This window comes from Bufo gargarizans, chromosome 4 (assembly GCF_014858855.1).
Source record: "Bufo gargarizans isolate SCDJY-AF-19 chromosome 4, ASM1485885v1, whole genome shotgun sequence".
Classification (NCBI taxonomy): Eukaryota; Metazoa; Chordata; class Amphibia; order Anura; family Bufonidae; genus Bufo; species Bufo gargarizans.
Window position 1 is genome coordinate 59,966,961 of NC_058083.1, and position 27,515 is coordinate 59,994,475.

The 27,515-nt window shown below is 44.1% G+C and overlaps 1 protein-coding gene across 1 annotated transcript; it reads right to left on the reverse strand.

The window, feature by feature from the left end:
* Positions 1 to 15,377: 15,377 nt before the first annotated feature.
* LOC122933860 (zinc finger protein OZF-like) lies at positions 15,378 to 22,561 on the reverse strand. The gene is made up of 2 exons (XM_044288941.1): positions 22,512 to 22,561; positions 15,378 to 17,137 (listed from the first exon to the last, which is right to left on the reverse strand). Exon 2 carries the CDS (start codon positions 17,103 to 17,105, stop codon positions 15,738 to 15,740), a length of 1,368 nt encoding a protein of 455 aa, XP_044144876.1. The 5' UTR covers positions 17,106 to 17,137; positions 22,512 to 22,561; the 3' UTR covers positions 15,378 to 15,737.
* Positions 22,562 to 27,515: the final 4,954 nt, after the last annotated feature.

Here is a 27,515-nt window from a genome sequence, read left to right on the forward strand (position 1 = left end):
TTAGATCATCAGGGCAGATATGTGATTTTACATGCCGATATCAGAGGGTTGCAATATATCCCGCCGCCGTTCCGCAGAGAAGTCCGGGACCTGATTATAGCTAAGATAGCAATGTTTCCAGTGATGCCCTGCATTATTATGGGTGACTACAATGCCACCTTGGATCCAATACGAGACAGATTGAATCCCCAGGCCTCTCACAACAATGCGCTTTCATGTTAGGCTGATACCTATAGTCTGATAGAGACGTGGCGTTATTTACATCCAGCAGATACACAATTCTCGTGCTACTCGGCTTCCACTGGCTCATTATCCCGTATAGACTTGGCCTTTTTCAGTAAAGATCTGTCTCCCTATATCAGGTTTAGTGATTATCTGCCGAGAGGCGTTTCGGATCATGCCCCCCTCCTTCTCATTTTGTCCCAACCGTTGGTTTCAGCAGATAAACAATGGCGGTTGAATCCCATGTGGCTGGAAGTCTTACCGGTGGTGAGTGAGTGTCTAGGTGCCATGGGAAACTATTGGATGGAAAATGAAGGATCTATAAATCCCTTAGTGGAATGGGATGCTTTTAAGTCGGTGGTGAGGGGAGCATTGATTTCTGCAATAGCAACTCACAAAAAGGAATTGAATATCAAGCGAATGAAATTGGTAACTAGCGAGAGGATGTACATACTAGAGCAGGGGTGTCAAACTCAAATTCATCGGGGGCCGCATCAGCAGTTTGGTCACCCTCAAAGGGCCGGTTGTATCTGTAGGACTATGTGTCCACTCTTTATTATCATAAATTATTGTCACTGCATTCAATTATTACTGTTTTTTGTAATAATGTAAGTAATAACTAGCTCTGAAAGCTTGACCTGCAAGCGCTGACTGGGGTCACAGAGCATTATACTGATTTATGATGCTATGTAACCCTTACAGTTCTGGAATGTGTTGGATAACACTGACATAATGCTGTCAGTGTTATCCAACACATTCCAGAACTGTAAGGGTTACCGTATTTTTCGCCCTATAAGACGCACCAGCCCATAAGACGCACCTAGGTTTTTGAGGAGGATAATAAGAAAAAAAATATTTTGAACCAAAAGGTGTGCTTTTGGTGGGTTTTGAACTAATTGTGGTCTGTGGGTGGCACTGTTATGGGGGATCTGTGGATGGCACTGTTATGGGGGGATCTGTGGATGACGCACTGTTATGGGGGACCTGTGGATGACACACTGTTATGGGGGATCTGTGGATGACGCACTGTTATGGGGGCTCTGTGGGTGGCACTGTTATGGGGCATCTGTGGATGGCACTGTTATGGGGGCTCTGTGGGTGGCACTGTTATGGGGGATCTGTGGATGGCACTGTTATGGGGGACCTGTGGATGACACACTGTTATGGGGGATCTGTGGATGGCACTGTTATGGGGGCTCTGTGGGTGGCACTGTTATGGGGGCTCTGTGGGTGGCACTGTTATGGGGGATCTGTGGATGGCACTGTTATGGGGGGGATCTGTGGATGACACTGTTATGGGGGATCTGTGGATGGCACTGTTATGGGGGATCTCTGGATGGCACTGTTATGGGGAATCTGTGGATGGCACTGTTATGGGGGATCTGTGGGTGACACTTATGGGGGATCTGTGGGTGACACTGTTATGGGGGATCTGTGGATGGCACTGTTATGGGGGGGATCTGTGGATGACACTGTTATGGGGGATCTGTGGATGGCACTGTTATGGGGGATCTCTGGATGGCACTGTTATGGGGAATCTGTGGATGGCACTGTTATGGGGGATCTGTGGGTGACACTTATGGGGGATCTGTGGGTGACACTTATGGGGGATCTGTGGGTGACACTTATGGGGGATCTGTGGATGACACTTATGGGGGATCTGTGGGTGGCTCTTATGGGGGATCTGTGGGTGACACTTATGGGGGATCTGTGGGTGGCTCTTATTAGGGATCTGTGTATGACACTGTTATGGGGGGGATCTGTGGATGACACATATATAGCATCTTATGCTATGTGTCATCCACAGATCCCCTCCATAAGTGTCCCTGTAGTGAATGACCCTCAATACAGGGCTGGGGGCCGGCATCTGGCTTTATAATGACAGCGGGGCCCGTGCAGTGACTATTCTACTACACGGGCCCCGCTCACTGTATAATCATATCCCTAATAGTTAATGGTTACCGTACATATATAATCGCATAAGGAGCGCTGTGTATTACCGGTACTTACAACTACAAGCGCTCGCCGAGAGGAGGCAGGAGGCAGGCCGGGAGGACAGGCGCTGGCAGCGTGAGTCATACGTCATGCGCCCACGCCGCCTGCTTCATTCATAAAGTGGGCGGCGCGTGACGTATGAGTCACGCTGCCAGCACCCATCCTCCCAGCCTGCCTCCTCCCTCCTCTCGGCGAGCGCTTGTAGTTGTAAGTACCGGTAATACACAGCGCTCCTTATGCGATTATATACATACGGTAACCATTAACTATTAGGGATATGATTATACAGTGAGCGGGGCCCGTGTAGTAGAATACAGTCACTGCACGGGCCCCGCTGTCATTATAAAAGCAGATGCCGCCCCCAGCCCCTCCTCCCTCACAGCTGATACACCCGATACAGGAGCCGGGTGGAGCGGGGGCCGCCTGCAGGAAGTGATAATAAAAGGTGAAGGCTGACGGCCGGCGGCGGCTACGCGGGCCACATGACGAGGTCTGGCGGGCCGGATTCGGCCCGCGGGCCTTGTGTTTGACACCCGTGTACTAGATCCTTGTAGTGAGAACCAGAATATGTGGCTAGAAGCACAACGTAGATTTAATCTGCATTTAACTTAGTATACTCAAAAGAAACTCTTGAATCAGAGACAAACCATTTTTTCAGATGGCGATAAATGTGGTAGAGCCTTGGCATATCTGGCTAGATCTGAGGCCCAGCAAACGATAGTGGCGGGAGTCCTGAATGACCAGGGAGTGTTGTTGAGGGAGCCTAAAGATGTTTGCCGTCAGTTTGCCTCCTATTATACGAACTTGTATGCCCCCCAAAACCACGAACCCCCCGGGAGAGATTGCCAAATTTCTCGCAGGTATTAACATCCCCTCACTTGATAGGGAGGCCCTGGCGGCGGACATATCAGATTCAGAGATTGAAGCTGCCATTAACTCTTTAGCAACCAAAAAGACCCCGGGTCCTGATGGATTTCCAGCTGAATGGTATAAGCGATTTCCAAAAGACCTCGTTACTAGAATGCGGAAGCTGTTGAGATATGCGCTGGAACAAGGTTCACTGCCTCCTTCTTTATCGGAGGCAACAATAGTAGTAATACATAAACAGGGGAAGCCTTCTGATCAATGTAGCTCTCATCGGCCTATCTCACTTCTGAATCTTCATATAGAAGAAACCGCAGAACTCTCTTATCTTCAGTTCAGTGGAATTTATTTCACCAGCAAAAGACCTTTACGGTCGAAACGTCACATTTTTTGCTGGTGAAATAAATTCCACTGAACTGAAGATAAGAGAGTGCTGCGGTTTCTTCTATATGACGCATCCAAGGGGGAACTTCTGACTGGCTCCCAACACGGCTGGCACCGCCACAAGATAAGACTTTAAATTTTCGTTGTGCTGCTATACACATTTTTTTTCTATCACTTCTGAATCTTGACGTCAAAATCTTTGCGAAGGTATTGGCATTGAGATTGAGGGAGGTAATTCTTTCCTTAGTGGGGGTAGATCAGTCGGGTTTCATGCCTGGGAAGACCACCGATATTAATCTCAGACGTTTGGTCACTAATCCTCAGGTTAAACATGATAATCGAGGTATGAGGGTCCTTGCTTCCTTGGATAATGAAAAAGCTTTCGATTCAGTAGAGTGGGACTTTATGCGGGCAGTGTTAGATCGTATGGGGTTCCCTGCGAAATTTCTGCGCTGGCTGCAGATGCTTTATAGATCCCCTTCAGCAAGAGTCGGAGTGAATGGGTATACATCGGATCCCTTCTCCTTAGGTAGAGGCACAAGACAAGGCTGCCCTCTCTCCCCCTTGTTATTCTCATTAATAATGGAGCCTCTGTCGATACTCATTTCCTCTAACTCAAATATAGAAGGTTGGGAAATAGCAGGAATTACAGAGAAACTTTCGCTATATGCTGATGACATGTTGGTATACCTAGCTGATCCAGGGAAGTCCTTAGATACTGTAAAGGGGGAATAGAAATTACCAATATTTATGAAAATATTAATAATTAATATTTATAAATAGGAAGAGCCGTCTACCGATGACTCCGCCTATTTATACCTTTATTAAGAAACACTACTTTCACTATACTTTGCCTTACGCTAATCACTAAACTAGCTGCATGCGCCTTACGGAACCAACTACCGCTAATAACCACACGTTACACAGTAGGTATAAGACAAATAATACAATATATTCATTATCAACCTACAATACTCCCTACACTACACAGTTCCCAAATTCCACCCACAAAACTATCTAATACAGTACACACACACATACATTCATTAGCAGCCCACCCAACCTGGCTCTAAACTAATTAAACCTGCAAGGGTTAATGCAGGCCACAGATACACCAGGCTGAAAGCTGCTGCAGGGGTATAGCAGGGCAGAGCAGGGGAACAGGGTTGGCAAGGTAGGGGTAAATGCAGGGATAATGGGGAGGGAGGTCAGGGGTTACACCAACAGGGGTTGATGCTGCTGGGCAGGGAAGGGGTAAATGTGGTTGGCACTGCAAGGGCAGAGATGTAATGCAGTGCCAGGGTATTTGCAGGGGGTTTCACCAACAGGGGTTGATGCTGCTGGGCAGGGAAGGGGTAAATATGGTTGGCACTGCAAGGGCAGAGATACAATGCCATGCCAGGGTATACTCAGCCATCTCCAGGGGCATATCGGCCTCTCTTCCTTCAAGGAGCTATTCCCATGTGTCTCTGTGTGTAGTCCAGTTCCGAGAAGCCCCTGTTGCTGGCTTGGGGCTCATATATCAGCCTCAGAAACAGCCCACCTCCCCCCTCCTCAGCGATGTGACATCATAGTGTGACTGTGACGTATGCCTGCACTCAGGACAGCCAGTTGCCCCCCCTGAGGCTAGCAGCACCACACGCCCAGCCATGTCACAAGCACAAGGTGGGGCAGAGCATAACTAGCCTGATAAGCTGGTGAAACTCAACAAAAGGCCTCAGATCTATTGATCCCTTAGCCTTTGAAGTCACCAGCCACCTGGAGACATATCCACCCCTCTGCAGGAACTGGCATTTAGGAGAGGGTTGGTTAGGAAACAAAAACCGCACCACCTCCTGGTCCCTATGGGGGGACATTTAAGTATATATATGTATATAGATACTTGGGGTGCATCTATATACACATATATACTCATTATAAACCTGGGGCATACATGGGCAGATATAGGCCCATATATACAGGGAGTGCAGAATTATTAGGCAAGTTGTATTTTTGAGGATTAATTTTATTATTGAACAACAACCATGTTCTCAATGAACCCAAAAAACTCATTAATATCAAAGCTGAATATTTTTGGAAGTAGTTTTTAGCTTGTTTTTAGTTTTAGCTATTTTAGGGGGATATCTGTGTGTGCAGGTGACTATTACTGTGCATAATTATTAGGCAACTTAACAAAAAACAAATATATACCCATTTCAATTATTTATTTTTACCAGTGAAACCAATATAACATCTCAACATTCACAAATATACATTTCTGACATTCAAAAACAAAACAAAAACAAATCAGTGACCAATATAGCCACCTTTCTTTGCAAGGACACTGAAAAGCCTGCCATCCATGGATTCTGTCAGTGTTTTGATCTGTTCACCATCAACATTGCGTGCAGCAGCAACCACAGCCTCCCAGACACTGTTCAGAGAGGTGTACTGTTTTCCCTCCTTGTAAATCTCACATTTGATGATGGACCACAGGTTCTCAATGGGGTTCAGATCAGGTGAACAAGGAGGCCATGTCATTAGATTTTCTTCTTTTATACCCTTTCTTGCCAGCCACGCTGTGGAGTACTTGGACGCGTGTGATGGAGCATTGTCCTGCATGAAAATCATGTTTTTCTTGAAGGATGCAGACTTCTTCCTGTACCACTGCTTGAAGAAGGTGTCTTCCAGAAACTGGCAGTAGGACTGGGAGTTGAGCTTGACTCCATCCTCAACCCGAAAAGGCCCCACAAGCTCATCTTCGATGATACCAGCCCAAACCAGTACTCCACCTCCACCTTGCTGGCGTCTGAGTCGGACTGGAGCTCTCTGCCCTTTACCAATCCAGCCACGGGCCCATCCATCTGGCCCATCAAGACTCACTCTCATTTCATCAGTCCATAAAACCTTAGAAAAATCAGTCTTGAGATATTTCTTGGCCCAGTCTTGACGTTTCAGCTTGTGTGTCTTGTTCAGTGGTGGTCGTCTTTCAGCCTTTCTTACCTTGGCCATGTCTCTGAGTATTGCACACCTTGTGCTTTTGGGCACTCCAGTGATGTTGCAGCTCTGAAATATGGCCAAACTGGTGGCAAGTGGCATCTTGGCAGCTGCACGCTTGACTTTTCTCAGTTCATGGGCAGTTATTTTGCGCCTTGGTTTTTCCACACGCTTCTTGCGACCCTGTTGACTATTTTGAATGAAACGCTTGATTGTTCGATGATTACGCTTCAGAAGCTTTGCAATTTTAAGAGTGCTGCATCCCTCTGCAAGATATCTCACTATTTTTGACTTTTCTGAGCCTGTCAAGTCCTTCTTTTGACCCATTTTGCCAAAGGAAAGGAAGTTGCCTATTAATTATGCACACCTGATATAGGGTGTTGATGTCATTAGACCACACCCCTTCTCATTACAGAGATGCACATCACCTAATATGCTTAATTGGTAGTAGGCTTTCGAGCCTATACAGCTTGGAGTAAGACAACATGCAGAAAGAGGATGATGTGGTCAAAATACTCATTTGCCTAATAATTCTGCACTCCCTGTATATACCTGGGGAGAGGCATGGCAGATACACATATACAGATGTATGCACTCCATACACACATCCTCATATATACATCTACATAAGAGGGAATATATATATGGCCATACAGGGAATATATATCCCTATTGGCCATATAAGGGGGCCCATATACATACATATATACACATATAAAAGAAGGGGCATATACATATATATATCCATATACATACGCCCACCTGAGTTCCCTCTACACTAGGAGTTGTAGTTCTCTCCTCTTACCCCTCCCCCTGTAAGGATTGGTGTGGATTTCCTGGATGAGAACCTCCTCTTTGCTTCTACAGTAGAAAACATCACAGAATATTCCGCAACAAAGTTTTACTACAGAGATGTAACCTGTTACTGTACAGCAGGACTGCGGTCCATGTACACATACAAGTATTATGTAGGGGGTGTGGACTCACCATGCTCTAAATGAATCAGGGTTTAGGGGCGTTACCTGTGCTTCCCTTGGTTTTCACCTGTTAACCCCCTGTACAAGCCTCTGCAGGCAGATGGAGAGGCACCTGGGCAGGATTTTCTGGGAGCAGACGGCACTGGGTCCAGTCAGGTAAACCGGCAGAGGTCGAGCGTGGTATGACCACACACCTTCATAGGACCAGGCCAGCTAAGACCTTTTGCTCAGTCACCCTCCAACAGAAGACACCTAAATAGCCCAGGAACTATCTACAAACAATGTCTGGGAACAGACCGGGGTGCTGGCCTCTTAAGATCTAGACGGGGTTCAGCAGTGCCCTATGGAAGCAGGAACCAGCAGACGGGACAGCGTGGGAGCTGAACAGACACATCGGCAGTGAACCCTGACTGCCGGCCTGACCGCTCTACAGGAGAGGGAAGTATTCCGGCAGCCAAGACCACCAAGAACAGAGATTAGCCAACGGACAGTCTTTCAAGGGTGCTCTTCACCTAATACTCATCTTCAGAACCCACAGGAGTGCGGCTAGTGACTAGGGACCTCTAATAGTGGTTGAGAACCAGTGGTTTGAGATTAGACACTTGGATTGAATTGGGTATATGGCGGTATGGTGGCATCATAACCCATAGCATACAGGATTAATTTGCTCAAGAAACCACATAAGGACCCAACGAGCAAACTTCTAAGAGGGAACCTTGAGACTAATGCTTTTGGAGGATCAGCCAGCTCTTCTCTCCTGGAGAAAATTGAGGTGGTGACCTTCATTTTCTGGTCAGAAGACTTTTTCATACGAGCAGCCCCCTTGACCATGGAAGGTTTCGTTTTCCTACCAGATCTGTAGAAAACCCCTGAGGGGGCATCAGCAGCTGGTACTTTGTAAGAAGTGAAAGTGGGAAGTGGAATCCTTGAATGCTGGCCATATGCGATGTAAAATGGAGACTTGCTAATAGACTCACCAGACTGCTTGGTGCATGAGAATTTGATCCAAGAAAGCAAAGACACCCATCGTCTTGACTAGTAAAATAAAATGATGCAGGTCATTCTCCCAAACCAGATTCATATATTCCACCTGCCTGTTGGACTGAGGATGATATGCAGAGAAGAAATGCAACTGGACTTTCAGCAAAGGGACCTTCAAAACTAGGACTGCACTCCTCTGTCAGAGACAATGCACTGGAGTAACTCATGCAGATGGAAAATGTGTTTGATGAACATCAGTAGGAAGCCCATTCAGCTGAACAAAGTGAGCCATTTTGGAGAAATGGTCCACAACCACAGAGTACAACCAGAGGATGAAGGCAGACCTATTTTAAAATCCATAGTCACATGTTATCACAGAGAACCTGGCACAGTAAGTGAGAGAAGAAGAACTTCACGTCTTCGCCAAGAGAACTTGTTCTGTGCACATTCACAGTGTTGGGAAATAAAAGCCTCGACCATTTAAGGTTTGGCGGAATAGGGGCATTGGGAGTGTGAAAGCCTTGTGGTACACAGCAGAGGGGAGATAGCTCTCTTATCGAGAAGTATGTGTCAAGTTTGGATTGACTTCAGCCCACTTCTTGGCCTATCACCAGGCCATGAGCTTCACTGAGGGATGTCTTAGGGGAATTCCCCTCAAATCAACCTGTTATAGCAGTCGAGCAGTACTCCCCTGTCCCGGTCGGATCTGTCGTTTAAAATACAAAAAGCCTACTCAGGACTCTCTTTGAACAGACTGTTCAAGTCCTGGGAGAAGGAATCGAAAACCGAAGACAAGATTCTCCGGGGATGTCTGAGATTTGGTGGGAGACCCACTTCCTTGGCTTTCATGGTGCTCAGGTACCAGAACGGGCGGATAGAAAAACTAGTTGCCAGAAATGTAATTCAGAAAATACCAGCCTATATCATGGTATTTGGGCGTGCCCACAGACTTTTAGATACTAGGGTGAGGGCCTGTGCCAAATTTCTGATAAATGTGTCTCCTGAGGTTGTTTTCTTCCATTGGCCTCCAGAGGATGAGACAATCCCTCAGATAGTAGCTGCCAAATGGTGTTTTTTAAAGCACTGTTTGAAACCCTTGACACCTCTTTCATTGGAGATATTGCAGCAGATTAAGCATTGGATGCGAATGGAGTTCCTGGCGGCAGAGCACCCAAAGAGTCCTTGGTAAAGGGACTTATTCAGCAATCGAAGGGGTTCATTGGTGTGGCACTAGATGATAATGTGTTACGGGCAGTAGTCAGATCTTCCATCCGCGCGACGGGGAGATGCAGCGGCTGTGCAGGAGTCAGATGCAATGCGGGTGCTGGGGAGTACAACCTGTGTGAGGGGCCCAGTTGTACGGTGAGGCATTTTAGGGGTTGGATAACCCTTAAGATACCAGTGCCGCACATGTACGGCGCAAAATTGCGGGACAGAAATCCCAGCGCAGTACAAGTACGGCGCAGTGATTGGGCGGGTGCAGGAGCTGCGCCCGCCAGATCTGAGGCAGGGGTCTGGCTATCATTGATAGCCAGACCCCTGCTGTATGCTCTGGCATCAGTGAAAACACAGATGACGGTGCATTAACCATTGCATGGCCGCGGTCAGCGCTGACCGTGGCAAGTGCGGTATATCCTCACAGGTGGTGGTGTCCATGGGGTCCCCGCGCTGCTGTGACGGGGAACCCATGGCAGCCCGATGCCTTCCTTAGGCATCGTGGCTGCCTTCTGGGAGAGCCTGTAAGATCCAGTGGGACAAAAAAATTAAGTGAAAAAAAAGTGTAAAAAAAATTTAAAACCACTTTTTTTTTAAGTTTCAAGAAAAAATAAATAAAAGCGTCCTTTTGCCCCCCAAAAAATATAAAAATTGAGAAAAAAAAGAAAAGTAGACATATTAGGTATCGCCGCGTCCGTATCGACCGGCTCTATAAAACTATCATGCGACCTAACCCCTCAGGTGAACACCATCAAAAAAATAAAATAAAAACTGTGCTAAAAAAATAATAATTTTTTGTCACCTTACATCACTAAAAGTGCAACACTAAGCGATCAAACAGGTGTATGCCCCCCAAAATAGTAGCAATCTAACTGTCACCTCATCCCGCAAAAATTTAGCCCCTACATAAGACAATTGGCAAAAAATAAAAATAAACTGTAGCTCTCAGACTATGGAGACACTAAAACATGATTTTTCATTGTTTCAAAAATGCTTTTATTGTGTTAAATGTCTTTTTTTTTTTTAAAGCCATTTTTTGTCACCTTACATCACAAAGTGTAATACCAAGCAATCAAAAAGTCATATGCACCCCAAAATAGTGCCAATCAAACCGTCATCTCATCCTGCAAAAATGATACAATACCGAAGACATTCGCTCAAAAACTGAAAAAACTATGGCTCTTAGACTATGGAGACACTATAAAACATGATTTTTTTTTTGTTTTAAAAATTATATCATTGTGTAAAACTTACATAAATTTTTTTGAAAAAGTACATATTAGGTATTGCCATGTCCATAACTACTTGCTCTATAAAAATATCACATGACCTAACCCCTCAGATGAACACCGTCAAAAAAATAAAATTAAAACTGTAAAAAAGACATTTTTGTCACCTTACATCACAAAAGGTGTAATACAAAGCGATCAAATACACCCTAAATTAGCACCAATCAAACCATCACATCATCCTTAAAAAAATTAGCCCCTACATAAGACAGTCGCCCAAAAAATAAAAAAAAAAACAAACTATGGCTTTCAGAAAATGGAGACACTAAAAACAAAAAAAAAACAAAAATGCTTTATTATGTAAAACTGAAAAAAGTGTAATACCAAGCGATCAAAAAGTCATATGCACCCTAAAATAGTACCAATCAAACCGTCATCTCATCCTTCAAAAAATAAGCCCAAAAGTCCCCCCCCCCCCAAAAAATGGAGCTTTATTATGTAAAACTGAAACAAACAACCAGAAAAAGTTGTCATATTTGGTATTGTCACGTCTGTAACAACCTGCTCTATGAAAATACCACATGATCTAACCTGTCAGATGAACACTGTAAATAACAAAAAATAAAAACTGTGCCAAAACATCATCTATTTTTTGTTACCTTGCCTCACAAAAAGTGTAACCATAAATCATATGTATCCTAAAATAGTACCAACAAAACTGCCACCTTATCCTGTAGTTTCCCCAAAAATGTTTGAGTTTCTACTCTAGGGGTGCATTAGGGGGACATGTCATCTTAAAATTATCCCAGTGAAATCTGCCTTCCAAAAACCATATGGCATTCCTTTCCTTCTGCGCCCTGCCGTGTGCCCGTACAGCAGTTTACGACCACATATGGGGTGTTTCTGTTTGTTTGGCTGTTAACCCTTGCTTAGTTAGTGGGAAAAGATGGATTAAAATGGAAAATCTGCCAAAAAAGTGAAATTCTGAAATTTAATCTCCATTTTCCATTAATTCTTGTGGAACACGTAAAGGGTTAACAAAGTTTGTAAAATCAGTTTTGAATACCTTGAGGGGTGTAGTTTCTTAAATGGGGTCATTTTTGGGTTGTTTCTATTATGTAAGCCTCACAAAGTGACTTCAGACCTAAACTGGTCCTTAAAAAGTGAGTTTTGAAAATTTTCTAAAATGTCAAGATTTGCTTTTAAACTTCTAAGCTTTCCAACGTCCCCACAAAATAAAATGGCATTCACAATGATCCAAACATGAAGTAGACATATGGGGAATGTAAAGTACGGTAGTAACTATTTTTGGAATTACTATCTATTATGAAAGTAGAGAAATTGAAATTTGCTAATTTTTCCAAATTTTGGGTAATTTTTTATTTTTTTATAAATAAAAATTACAAAATTTTAACTCAATTTTACCACTGTCATTAAGTACAATATGTGACAAGAAAACATTCTCAGAATGGCCTGGATAAGTAAAAGTGTTTTAAAGTTATCACATAAAGTGACACTGGTCAGATTTGCAAAAATCAGCCTGGGATTTAAGGTGTAAAGTGGCTCAGTAGTGAAGGGGTTAAACAAAGGGTACAAGACACAAACAATCAGAATCAAATGGGACATATGGGTAGGGAACAGTGCAGACCTGGTCTCACCGTACCACTGTCCCAACCTGCTTGGACGGTCGTTCCCTATGCTGGCTATTTACAGGGACCTAGTCCAAGCACCCGCAGTTAGACCTGCAGGGACCTGTTCACACAACCTGAACTGGAAGTTTACAAAACAGACATGAATCAAGGTGACAAGCAAACCGGATCAAAGACACAGAATCAGGATCAAGGAGTAAACCGGAACCCATGCAGATCAGGATACATACAGGAAGCATGGCGTTCACGGTCAAAACAGAAAATAACCAAAGACATATCAGACATGGATGAACAATCAGGCTGACTACACGAGTCACTCTTGTCAGGATAGCATGCGCCCTGCACACAGCTTTCCTGGACACGGAAGACAGACTAATCTCCCAGGCACACAGCTCACAGGTCTGCCCCCCCCCCCCCCCCCCCCTACCCGCTGCTACATTTAATGAGATTACTTCATGTGAACTTTCCTAAAACTAGACATACAGTAACTAGACTGCTTGGTGCTGCGAAACCTTATTGGATTATTTGATGTGGACTTTCCCGATTCCTTTTACACGGACTGATAATCAGGTCAATTATCAGGGATGAACATTTGTAGAAACGCTTGTCCATTGATGATCGTTCATTGTGCCGATGCAGCAGATCACGCTGTATAAACAGCCGTCTGCAGAACATGAACAGTGATTTTCTATGGAGACAGGCGGTCGCTGTATTAATCACTTGTCTACAGAGGTGATCACTGAACGGAAATGCAGTCCTCACCTCCGCTGATGATCAGGCAATTATATGGAGCGCTTAGTTTGTTCCCAATAATTTCCTGAAAGATCACTTCGTATATAACCGATTTATTCGAACAGTTCCTTCACGCTATCCAAAAAACTAAACTAACCAATGAGCTCACTAAGCTGCAACAAACAACTATTCACACTAACAAAACCAATAACATCTAGCCAACAAATAAACCTCATAAAAAGGTCTGGAGGCAACTAGAAGGGACAGTGGAGGAAAGTGGGAGCTTAGGCCCAAACAAGGTAGCTCTGTGATGGTGCCCTCATCTAAACAGCTCTGGACCCAAGTGAGATGTTCGGAACAAATGCAGCCAGAAGCACCTGCATCTAACAGGACTGATCCTTGCAGTGGTTCAGTTGTCACTGGCTAACCAATTGCAGTGATAGGGGAAGTGGGACTACTGCAATTAGCCCCTTAGGGGTACATTGTGAGGGTCCTATCACAGAGCAATGGAAAATGACACCTGATAAGCAGGGTCGTACTATTGCATCACTGAGTGTGATCTGCCTTCCCGCTGTTACATATTAGTACGGCACTGGAAAGGGTTAAAACTACATACGGAAATTCCAAAAAGTGTTATCTGAAGCTAGTTTTATACTAGTGCTTGAGATCCAGCCGGCTGTTCCGGCAAGGAACATCCGACTAGATCTCCCTGCGTTCTGCAATTACTTGAAATTGGTAAGTCTCCTTCCGGCCCCGTTAACTATCATGCGAATCAGCAGAGATCCGACCTCTACGGGGTTTTTTCCGGCCGATTCTCTGGTTGTGGCCAGATCTCTTGCCAGTCCCCATTAAAGTTAATGGGGCCGGACGGAGACTCACTAACTTCCAGCAATGCTGGAACACAGAGAGATCTGGACGGCTGTTCCCTAGCCCTCTAGCACTAGTGTGAAACTAGCTTAAAAAGGGTATTCCCATCACAGACAATGGGGGCATATCGCTAGGATATGCCCCCATTGTCTGATAGGTGTGGGTCCCACCTCTGGGACCAGCACCTACAAGAACGGAGCAGGGAAATGAACGGAGGGCACACTGCGCAGCCGCCCTCTATTCATTTCAATTGGGCCACCGAAAATAGCCGAGCGATGCCTTGTTTTTTTCCGTCTGCCCCATAAATATGAAAGGGGAAAGGGGCAGTGCGTGAGCGTTGAGCTCCCATTCACTTGTATGGGAGCAGCGCTTGGTGGTGGACGGACCCACCTGGGGTCCTCCAGCCACAGCTCTCCCCGCTCCGTTCTTCTTGTCCTATCAGACAATGGGGGCATATCCTAGCGAAAAATCACAAGGCAGGACTACAACTTGTCCGTGAACTCAACAGCAAAGGACAGGACTTCTGGAACAATTATTTGCCCACTGGAGCAGAAGACATGTTCTGCAAAAATGAAAGACATTTAACCAGAAAAGCTGTTCATGACTGGAAACCATGTTCTGCTTTGGGAGAGTGTTCTCATAGGATCCACCATAAATTCTATAGTCTTCTGCAGAATCTGCATTCAAGGCACCAACAGCTTCCTGCTAATTTCAGTGAAAGCTGTTCCTGAATGTTCTTGAGAAGTAGCATGGTACTTATTTCAAGAGCCTTTTAGCTGTGTTCTCAGTTAAAATCCGTAGGAAAATGGCTATAATGGCCAGTGCTATTTTCATTTAGCTGCATTTCTGGTCCTAGAGGCAGATCCACCATGGGTTTGGCTCACACATATTTTATCCTATCACTGTCTCAGATATTGTGTGCGGATATAAGACCATCTGTTAGAAAACCCATATAAGAGAGCAGTAGATGGTACAACCTTATTCACACTTGTGTATTTTGAATCTGTTTGGAAGACAAAACTGGGAGGAGAACATAACCAGAGACCCGCGGAACCGACAGATTTACACGTCTTCCATGTTCTGGAGAACGTTCTAGCTTTCTCTCACAGATACTGATCAAAATACACAAGTGTGAATGAGGCCTTATAATAAATACCTACTGGATGGTGTTTGTGACAAAGGGCCAGTATCAGGTATTCTACAGAGGCTTGTAGAGTGTTCTCGGGCGCTTCTAAATAAATAATAACAGACAGAAGGAAATAACAGACCAAGGATTTTATTAATATTTTACAAATGATCAGAAATTCCATTTTTTTTTTTTTGCCTTGTTCTATCTCCCCATACTGTACGAATGAAGATCAAATATTGATGTCCACATATGTTACATAAAAGTCTACGTGTCCTTCCCCGGTAAACAAGGCCCTTGTTCATATCCACAATGCTTTTTCTCCATGGGTCCCAGTCAGATGACCTCTATTAAATATATTTTGGGCGTTTGTAGATACAGGCTGATTCCACCCAAAAACATTCCCTCTTATTGGTTGTTTAGCATTTCCAAAACTTGTGAACAAGAATATGGTTTCTTCTCTGTGTGAATTCTCTGATGGAATTTTAAAATCTAATTTCCATTGTGCGAAGCATCAGAATTATTTATCTCCCGTATGAATTCTCTCATGTTGTGTAAGATTTGATTTATTTGCAAAACATTTCCCACATTCTGAACATGAATACGGCTTGTCCCCTGTGTGAATTCTCACATGTTGAATAAGGTTTGATTTATTAGCAAAACATTTCTCACATTGTGAGCAAGAATACGGCTTCTCTCCTGTGTGAATTCTCTCATGTTTAATAAGATCTGATTTACTTGTAAAACATTTCTCACATTCTGAACACGAATACGGCTTCTCTCCTGTGTGACTTCTCTCATGTTTAATAAGAGCTGATTTATTTGTAAAGCATTTCACACATAGTGAACATGAATATGGTTTTTCTCCTGTGTGCCTTCTCTCATGTACAATAAGATTAGATTTATTTATAAAGCATTTCCCACATTCTGAGCATGAATATGGCTTCTCTCCTGTGTGACTTCTCTGATGTGTAAGGAGATTTGATATTACTGTGAAACACTTTCCACATTCTGAACATGAATATGGCTTCTCTCCTGTGTGAATTCTTTTATGTATAATAAGATTTGATTTAACTGTAAAATATTTTCCACATTCTGAACATGAATATGACTTTACCCCTACGTGAGTTATTTCATGGTTTAGGAGACTTGACTTTTCTTTGAAACATTTCCCACATTCTGAACATGAATACTGCTTCTCTGTGTGCATTTTCTCATGCCGATTAAGATTTGATTTACCTGTAAAGCATTTCCCACATATTGAACATGGATATGGTTTCTCTCCTCTGTGCATTCTCTGATGTGTAAGGAGATTAGATTTTTCTGTGAAACATTTCTCACATTCTGAACATGAATACGGCTTCTCTCCTTTGTGAATTCTCTCATGGTTAACAAGAGCCGATTTATTTGTAAAGCATTTACCACATTCTGAACATGAGAACGGCTTCTCTCCTGTGTGAATTCTCGCATGCTTAACTAAAGCCGCTTTATTGGTAAAACATTTCCCACATTCCGAACATGAAAATAGCCTCTCTCCTGTGTGACTTCTCTCATGTCTAACCAGATCTGATGTCTTTAGAAAACACTGCCCACATTCTGAACAAGAATACGGCCTCTCTTCTGTGTGACTTCTTCTGTGTCTGCAAAGACCTGAGCTGTGTGCAAACTGTTTCCCACATTCTCCACACTGAAACCTTTTATCTCCTTCCTGCCCGATAATTGTGGTAACAATCTCTGATTGGTCAGGAGAAGGTTCCTCATGATTAGGGGAATTATGTGATAGATCTGTACTGTAAATTCCTGGATATACGTTAAAGGTAAGGATGTTTTCTTGTGAAGAGCGCTGCCCGATATCTTCATCTTCTACTTTACCATCTAGTGATAACATGAAGTTTCTATGAGCGGTCTTACTTGGATTTCCTGTAAGAATTTAAAATAAAATGTCATGAATTCTTATTCCAACAACAAAGAAGATAAAGTTATAACGTTATCAGGCTGGAAACACCCATACAGTGGATCAGTAGGAAGGAGAAGCAGAAGTCCTTCTTCCTTTATATTTCCCATTCCTTATGAATCCAGTCCTCGCTTTGGCTCAAAAAAAATGCATAAATTGCTCCGGCCTTACAGAGCTTCGTATAACACATTACAATGAATGATAAAAGTCCATAATGCTGATCTACACTCAGCGATCACTTCTATTACACCCAGGTGTAATAAACTCTAAATCTGATAAGCGCAACAGTCTTGTTTGGTAATCAGCCTTCTCCTCTGCAAACACATTCAGTTCTCAAATCTAAACCATTCACAATGTGATCTTGGCCAAAGTCTACCGGTAACATGATACTGACATGAGGCTTGGTGCACATCTCCGGTTGGAGTCATGGAGATGACAAAGCGGTCTGTATAGTGTAATGGCCGCACAGTCATCAGATCCCAGGTTTATTGACATCTTTAATATGTAGAGGAATAGACAGAATGAGGTCAATCAGAATCTGTAAGAAAGGTTTCTAGTTCTAAGGGGAACAAGTACGATAAATGTGGTCCTAATGATGTGGTGTCTGGGTGTAGGTAATCATCACTGAAATGTCATAGGGGACATAGGAGCCTCCTACTAATCATGGATCTGGAAGGTTGTTTTTACCTTTCAATATAAAAATCTTAAAAGTCACATTGAAATCTTCTTAACCACTTCAACCCCGCTAGCTGAAACCCCCTTCATGACCAGAGCACTTTTTACACTTCGGCACTACACTCCTTTCACCGTTTATCGCTCGGTCATGCAACTTACCACCCAAATGAATTTTACCTCCTTTTCTTCTCACTAATAGAGCTTTCATTTGGTGGTATTTTATTGCTGCTGACATTTTTACTTTTTTTGTTATTAATCAAAATGTAACGATTTTTTTGCAAAAAAATGACATTTTTCACTTTCAGCTGTAAAATTTTGCAAAAAAAACGACATCCATATATAAATTTTTCGCCAAATTTATTGTTCTACATGTCTTTGATAAAAAAAAATGTTTGGGCAAAAAAAAAAATGGTTTGGGTAAAAGTTATAGCGTTTACACACTATGGTACAAAAATGTGAATTTCCGCTTTTTGAAGCAGCTCTGACTTTCTGAGCACCTGTCATGTTTCCTGAGGTTCTACAATGCCCAAACAGTAGAAAACCCCCACAAATGACCCCATTTCGGAAAGTAGACACCCTAAGGTATTCGCTGATGGGCATAGTGAGTTCATAGAACTTTTTATTTTTTGTCACAAGTTAGCGGAAAATGATGATTTATTTTTATTTTTTTTTTCCTTACAAAGTCTCATATTTCACTAACTTGCGACAAAAAAAATTAAAAATTCTAGGAACTCGCCATGCCCCTCACAGAATACCTTGGGGTGTCTTCTTTCCAAAATGGGGTCACTTGTGGCGTAGTTATACTGCCCTGGCAATTTAGGGGCCCAAATGTGTGAGAAGTACTTTGCAATCAAAATGTGTAAAAAATGGCCTACGAAATCCGAAAGATGCACTTTGGAATATGTGCCCCTTTGCCCACCTTGGCTGCAAAAAAGTGTCACACATCTGGTATCGCCGTACTCAGGAGAAGTTGGGGAATGTGTTTTGGGGTGTCATTTTACATATACCCATGCTGGGTGAGAGAAATATCTTGGCAAAAGACAACTTTTCCCATTTTTTTTATACAAAGTTGGCATTTGACCAAGATATTTCTCTCACCCAGCATGGGTATATGTAAAATGACACCCCAAAACACATTCCCCAACTTCTCCTGAGTACGGCGATACCACATGTGTGACACTTTTTTGCAGCCAAGGTGGGCAAAGAGGCACATATTCCAAAGTGCACCTTTCGGATTTTGCAGGCCATTTTTTACACATTTTGATTGCAAAGTACTTCTCACACATTTGGGCCCCTAGAATGCCAGGGCAGTATAACTACCCCACAAGTGACCCCATTTTGGAAAGAAGACACCCCAAGGTATTCCGTGAGGGGAATGGCGAGTTCCTAGAATTTTTAATTTTTTGTCACAAGTTAGTGGAAAATTATGATTTTTTTTATTTATTTTTTTTTCCTTACAAAGTCTCATATTCCACTAACTTGCGACAAAAAATAAAAAATTCTAGGAACTCGCCATGCCCCTCACGGAATACCTTGGGGTGTCTTCTTTCCAAAATGGGGTCACTTGTGGCGTAGTTATACTGCCCTGGCATTCTAGGGGCCCATATGTGTGAGAAGTACTTTGCAATCAAAATGTGTAAAAAATGGCCTGCAAAATCCGAAAGGTGCACTTTGGAATATGTGCCCCTTTGCCCACCTTGGCTGCAAAAAAGTGTCACACATCTGGTATCGCCGTACTCAGGAGAAGTTGGGGAATGTGTTTTGGGGTGTCATTTTACATATACCCATGCTGGGTGAGATAAATATCTTGGCAAAAGACAACTTTTCCCATTTTTTTATACAAAGTTGGCATTTGACCAAGATATTTATCTCACCCAGCATTGGGTATATGTAAAATGACACCCCAAAACACATTCCCCAACTTCTCCTGAGTACGGCGATACCAGATGTGTCACACTTTTTTGCAGCCTAGATGCGCAAAGCGGCCCAAATTCCTTTTAGGAGGGCATTTTTAGACATTTGGATCCCAGACTTCTTCTCACACTTTCGGGCCCCTAAAAAGCCAGGGCAGTATAAATACCCCACAAAAGACCCCACTTTGGAAAGAAGACACCCCAAGGTATTCCGTGAGGGGCATGGCGAGTTCCTAGAATTTTTATTTTTTTTGGCACAAGTTAGCGGAAATTTTTTTTTTTGGTATTTTCTCACAAAGTCTCACTTTCCGCTAACTTGGGACAAAAATGTCAATCTTTCATGGACTCAATATGCCCCTCACGGAATACCTTGGGGTGTCTTCTTTCCGAAATGGGGTCACATGTGGGGTATTTACACTGCCCTGGCATTTTAGGGGCCCTAAAGCGTGAGAAGAAGTCTGGAATATAAATGTCTAAAAAATGTTACGCATTTGGATTCCGTGAGGGGTATGGCGAGTTCATGTGAGATTTTATTTTTTGACACAAGTTAGTGGAATATGAGACTTTGTAAGAAAAAACAAAAACAAACAAAAAATTTCCGCTAACTTGGGCCCAAAAAAATGTCTGAATGGAGCCTTACAGGGGGGTGATCAATAACAGGGGGGTGATCAATAACAGGGGGGTGATCAATAACAGGGGGGTGATCAATGACAAGGGGGTGATCAGGGAGTGTATATGAGGTGATCACCCCCCTGTCATTGATCACCCCCCTGTAAGGCTCCATTCAGACGTCCGTATGATTTTTACGGATCCACTGATGCATGGATCGGATCCGCAAAACACATGCGGACCTCTGAATGGAGCCTGACAGGGGGGTGATCAATGACAGGGAAGTGATCAGGAAGTCTATATGCGTGATCACCCCCTTGTCATTGATCACCCCCCTGTAAGGCTCCATTCAGACGTCCGCATGTGTTTTGCGGATCCGATCCATGTATCAGTGGATCCGTAAAAATCATACGGACGTCTGAATGGAGCCTTACAGGGGGGTGATCAATGACGGAGGTGATCAGGGAGTCTATATGGGTGATCACCCCTCTGTCATTGATCACCCCCCTGTAAGGCTCCATTCAGAGGTCCGCATGTGTTTTGCGGATCCGATCCATGTATCAGTGGATCCGTAAAAATCATACGGACGTCTGAATGGAGCCTTACAGGGGGGTGATCAATGACGGAGGTGATCAGGGAGTCTATATGGGTGATCACCCCTCTGTCATTGATCACCCCCCTGTAAGGCTCCATTCAGAGGTCCGCATGTGTTTTGCGGATCCGATCCATGTATCAGTGGATCCGTAAAAATCATACGGACGTCTGAATGGAGCCTTACAGGGGGGTGATCAATGACGGAGGTGATCAGGGAGTCTATATGGGTGATCACCCCTCTGTCATTGATCACCCCCCTGTAAGGCTCCATTCAGAGGTCCGCATGTGTTTTGCGGATCCGATCCATGTATCAGTGGATCCGTAAAAATCATACGGACGTCTGAATGGAGCCTTACAGGGGGGTGATCAATGACGGAGGTGATCAGGGAGTCTATATGGGTGATCACCCCTCTGTCATTGATCACCCCCCTGTAAGGCTCCATTCAGAGGTCCGCATGTGTTTTGCGGATCCGATCCATGTATCAGTGGATCCGTAAAAATCATACGGACCTCTGAATGGAGCCTTACAGGGGGGTGATCAATGACAGGGGGGTGATCGGGGAGTCTATATGGGGTGATCAGGGGTGATCAGTGGTTCATAAAGGGTTAATAAGTGACGGGGGGGGGGGGGGGTGTAGTGTAGTGGTGTTTTCTGGTACTTTACTGAGCTGCCTGTGTCCTCTGGTGGTCGATCCAAACAAAAGGGACACCAGAGGACCAGGTATATTAGACGCTGTTATCAAAACAGCGTCTAATATACCTGTTAGGGGTTAAAAAAAAAATCGCATCTCCAGCCTGCTAGCGAGCGATCGCCGCTGGCAGGCTGGAGATCCACTCGCTTACCTTCCGTTCCTGTGTGCGCGCGTTCACAGGAAATCTCGCGTCTCGCGAGAGGACGCGTATATGCGTCCAGGAGGAATGAATCAACCACCTCCCGGACGCATATGTGCGTACAGCGGTCGGGAGGTGGTTAACTGGGAATTGTATGGAGCCAGCTGTTGTGCTGAGCCCGATCCATATGCGGTGGGGGCTGGCTGTGCAAATACAGCAGGTACCCGACCATGATGATGGATAAAGACGATCACGCCAAAACCGGTCAATTAACCCCTCGTATACTGCATTCAACAGAGATTGCGGCAGCTATGAGGTTAGCGCTCCGCATTTAAACTGGGGGCCTGTGATCGGTTACCATGCAGCGTTGGCAGGGACAGTGTCAGAATGCCATTTACCCAAATAGAACTGGAAGACAAGTGTCACAGGTGGCCCCCTATCAGCATGGATTTTGGAGCGTACAGTATGTGGTTAAACTGGGTTTTCTAAGGCTCTGCCATTAGTGCAGCAGGTGCGCCCCAAAACCTGATGCTAAGCAGAGTGTCCAGCCTGGACCATGAAAGGACGGAGAGAAGAGCTTGGAGAGGATGTCTATGTGCAGTCACAGCTCCCTCCGCTCCTGCACATAACACAGAGTGTGTTACTTTACTGGAGCTCTAAGGTGGAGCCTCACCTGAAGAAACCTTCCAATTCCCTTCCTCCATTCATGATTACATACCTGTGGTCACATGGACTGGACTGTCCTCCTCCACCTCACTCTTACACGGGGGATCGCCCATCATCCACTCTTCTTCATCCTCCACTTTAATATCAGTCAGATCTTCCCCTTGATTTGTCATCTGTAATAATTCAGGACAATACAGCAGACAGGTGGGAAATCTAACAGATCCACATAAGAGACCCCCACCATCTATGACCCCATCTATGACCCCATCTATGACTGCAGGGCCCCCCTATATAGATGTGTATAGGGCTCAGCTCCATCTACCTGATGGTTCTCTGGGAGCTTCTCCTCTGGACAGTCCTGGGAATACAGAGGACGGGGACATCTCTCGGGGGGACTTCTTTCTACGAGTCCATCTGTAGGAAACACACAGGGATGGAACAGATGTGAAAATCAGATGATGGGAGTAGTATCCTAAATACAGACATGACAGCCCCCCTCCTTACCCTGCTGATCGCCCCATAAATCCGTCTCCTCTTCTTCTTCATCTTTAACCTCAACCTTAATATCCATCAGATTTTCATCCTAAAGAAGAAAAAAAAAAAATGAAGTCTTACTTGAAATTCCTATTTCACTAAACTATGATGGCACCTGACCTTGAGATGATCCTCCACCCACCAGGCAGGGAAGAGAAGCTTAAAAGGGCCCTTCTCCATCTTTTCCTCAATGTCCTGCAACCCTGAGAGACCCTAAAGAGAACTGGCAGGAAGCAGACACCCTCTTCATGCTCAGCTGAATATTTCCATATGTACAACGACGCTCTTCTTGGCCGGATTGACAGTTGTCAGGCAATGGCTCTAAAGATGGACCGTCAAGGGCAGCTTGGGTAAATTTAGTTAGGACTGTAAGCTGTTCTGAAAGAATGTATTATAATCATATAGGCCAATATAAATAATGGACATCAATTTAGGAGAAAAAAGAAAGGGTGTTTGAAATGGGACCGTTCTGAATTGATCCCTTTACTACTCTGCTGCTGTTTATTCTTTGGCTGGGGGGGGGGTAGGTGTTGGGGTTGGTTAGGGGTGGGCTTTATGTGTTTTCATATGTATTTTGTATTGATTTTTCACAATTTTATTTGGTGTTAAAATAAAAAAATAAAAATTTAATTAAACAAATGCTCTCAGAGGTCAGTCGAATATTTTCATATGTACAATTATGTTTCTGTATTTTTATAGATATATATATATATATATATCTCATAATGTTGGGAAGTTACGTGGTGCCGTTGTGGAGGTTACGTAAAAAGAGAAAATTATCGGTAAGACTAATTCGGCTTTTCCCCTTCACCCTCCACTACGGCACCTGACCATGAGATCTACCACATCACAGTCTATGGTAGGACTGCTGCCCGGAGGACTTTCTCCCCAAATACTAAATCTTGTGTTGAATGAATATCCGCTCTATAATGTTTCACAAAAGTGTGAGGAAGAACCCAAGCTGCTGCCCTACAAATGTGTTCAGTGGAGGCAGATGCCCCTCTGCCCAGGTAGTGGATGAAGCTCTAGTCGGGTGGTCTTTTAGTTCCCAGGTGGCTCCTTGTCCATGGTTCTGTAGGATTCACAAGTAGCCATTCTACTCCACCTGCTGATGGAGATCTTGGAAGCTTTCATCCTCTTCCTATTAACTTGAATATAGATGAGAAGAATATTAGACTTCCTCCAAGGTTCTGTAACCTCCAGGTGCTGAAGAAGTCATCCTCTAACATCCAACTTAATGATAACTTGAAAAAAGAGAGATGATCAGCGCCGAGTGAATGAAAATCCAGTCAGCTCATTCGCAAATTACAGGCAATGGAATGGTCACCGAACTATGGCCTCCTCACACTGGACGTAACTGCCCTATACTCCAACATACCTCACCAATTAGGGATCAGCTGTGTAAAAGATACTCTTCATAAGGACCAATCCCTCAAACCAATGCAGATAGACTTCCTACTGGAAAGTCTTCTCTTTATCCTGGAACACAATTACTTTATATACAATAACGACATTTACCATGAAAGCATTGGGACCGCTATGGGGACACGGGTAGCGCCATCTTTTGCTTACATATTTATGGGCGTATTCGAGGAGGCACATATTTGGGGCCACCAGACATACAAAGATAACTTCATCCACTTCAGAAGATATATAGACGACCTGTTTATTATATGGAACGGAGACGAGAAATCTGCCATGGAGTTCTGCGGAAGCTTGAACCTTACAGATTGGGGCATCACCTTTACCCCAAGATACAGGAGAGAGTCAATAAAATTCCTGGACATCGTCATTACTAATCAGGACAACAGACTTATTACTAAAACCGTCGTCACAAACCGCTATATCCAATACACCAGTTTCCACCACAAAAAAAAATGGCTCAAAAATATACCCCACAGCCAATATTAACGCATTAGACGCAGCTGCACCAATCACACTGATTTTTTCACACGAGCAAAGAAATTAGAAAAAAGATTTAAAGAAAACCAATACCCTAACATCATCATACAAGACGTATACAAACAGAGCCTACAGCCAAACGGAGTAGTAAAGAACAAACCGCTCCGAAGAACCTCCATTTCATCACACCATTCTGCAGGTGTTACAGAAACATCGGCACATTCTACTACAAGATGCACACCTAAAGAAGTATCTCCCCAGTAAACCCAAAATAACATACAGACGCGCCCCCACCTTCAGAAACCTACTGGCACCAAGTAAACCAAAACACTATCAGAAGGGACACACCCTAATAGGTATGAATAAAGTAGGGAGCTACAGATGTAACACCTCCCGCTGCCTCTGTGGCACCACCATTACACATAACAAAATAGCCTTCTCATCAAACACCACCCGACGCGTCAGTCCTCGTACGTCATCTACATGACAGAATGCCAGTGTTCTGCAATATGATGGGCGCACAACCCAAACACTACACTGCCGTCTGAATCAACACCGCCAACACATGCAGAAACAGTATACCAAACACAGCCTTTCTAGGCATTGCGCCAATACTCCCGAAAAAACGACCCTTGCCGACACAGAGCGATCCCGGCACCAAGCAAAGATCTAAATACCATTAAACACCCCCCTCTGTAAAGATCCAGCACAGGAAAAGCCTGCTCAAGATGACTGTTAGCCGGGACATCACCGCACCCAGCCCCTAGCACCACACATAACAGAGCGATGGCTGCACCCATCAAACACAGCACCCATAAAGAAAATAACCACCACAGGTCTTTCCACTGATGTATATACTTATTGGTCTATTTATTTGCTTAACCACCGACACCATCTCCACATCCCAGCATCTGCCTGTGCGATGTGTCACTGTAAGAGGAATGTCAACTCCAAACACCCCCACCATCCGCCCCCTGGTCTGCGCGCCAAATAGCTTTGTTTTAAATGTGCTGTAACATTGTTTCATGTACATAGTCCTGACGAAGGGGACAATCCAGCCCCAGAAACTCGGAGACTACCTGTGAATAAAGAAACCCTGCATCAACTACACCGTCTCCGATGTATCACTCACCTGAATCTCGGCAGCACCTCCAGTGATCCTGACCTTTTGTCAAGTTATCGTCTATACGCGTCGTTTGCCCTGGGGGCAACACAGAGGACCAGGATAACCGTCCACCGGTCGGGTTTACAAATAACAGGTCAAGCGACCTACAGCAGTTGTGACTTTTCACTAAGCACAATTGCGTGTTTGTAAAACCTATTGGTTAACTACTGATACCGCACTTGTGGCGCCTCGTTCTTCTTATTTGTATCTTTAGAACATCCAACTTGAGCAATGTTTTTTCACTTTTGGTCTTAGGATTTTCACAAATGAAAGGAAGAACACCTTCAAATTTCAAAAATGAGTAGCCACCTTAGGGGGAAAGAAATGACCGAATTTAAGAACAATTCTCTCATCCATTATAGCCAAAAATGGGTCAGTAATCCCGTCTGAAGTAATCCCCACCAGCAATACAGTCTTCAGGGTTACGAGAAGTGCAAGCGTTAACCCTGAAGGGGACATACAGTTGCAAGAAAAAGTATATGAACCCTTTGGAATGATATGGATTTCTGCACAAATTGGTCAAAAAATGTGATCTGATCTTCATCTAAGTCACAACAATAGACAATCACAGTCTGCTTAACCTAATAACACACAAAGAGTTAAATGTTACCATGTTTTTATTGAACACACCATGCAAACATTCACAGTGCAGGTGGAAAAGTATGTGAACCCCTAGACTAATGACATCTCCAAGAGCTAATTGGAGTGAGGTGTCAGCCAACTGGAGTCCAATCAATGAGATGAGATTGGAGGTGTTGGTTACAGCTGCCCTATAAAAAACACACCAGTTCTGGGTTTGCTTTTCACAAGAAGCATTGCCTGATGTGAATGATGCCTCGCACAAAAGAGCTCTCAGAAGACCTACGATTAAGAATTGTTGACTTGCATAAAGCTGGAAAGGGTTATAAAAGTATCTCCAAAAGCCTTGCTGTTCATCAGTCCACGGTAAGACAAACTGTCTATAAATGGAGACAGTTCAGCACTGCTGCTACTCTCCCTAGGAGTGGCCGTCCTGTAAAGATGACTGCAAGAGCACAGCGCAGACTGCTCAATGAGGTGGAGAAGAATCCTAGAGTGTCAGCTAAAGACTTACAAAAGTCTCTGGCCTATGCTAACATCCCTGTTAGCAAATCTACGATACGTAAAACACTAAACAAGAATGGATTTCATGGGAGGACACCACAGAGGAAGCCACTGCTGTCCAAAAAAAACATTGCTGCACGTTTACAGTTTGCACAAGAGCACCTGGATGTTCCACAGCAGTACTGGCAAAATATTCTGTGGACAGATGGAACCAAAGTTGAGCTGTTTGGAAGAAACACACAACACTATGTGTGGAGAAAAAGAGGCACAGCACACCAACATCAAAACCTCATCCCAACTGTGAAGTATGGTGGTGGGGGCATCATGGTTTGGGGCTGCTTTGCTGCGTCAGGGCCTGGACGGATTGCTATC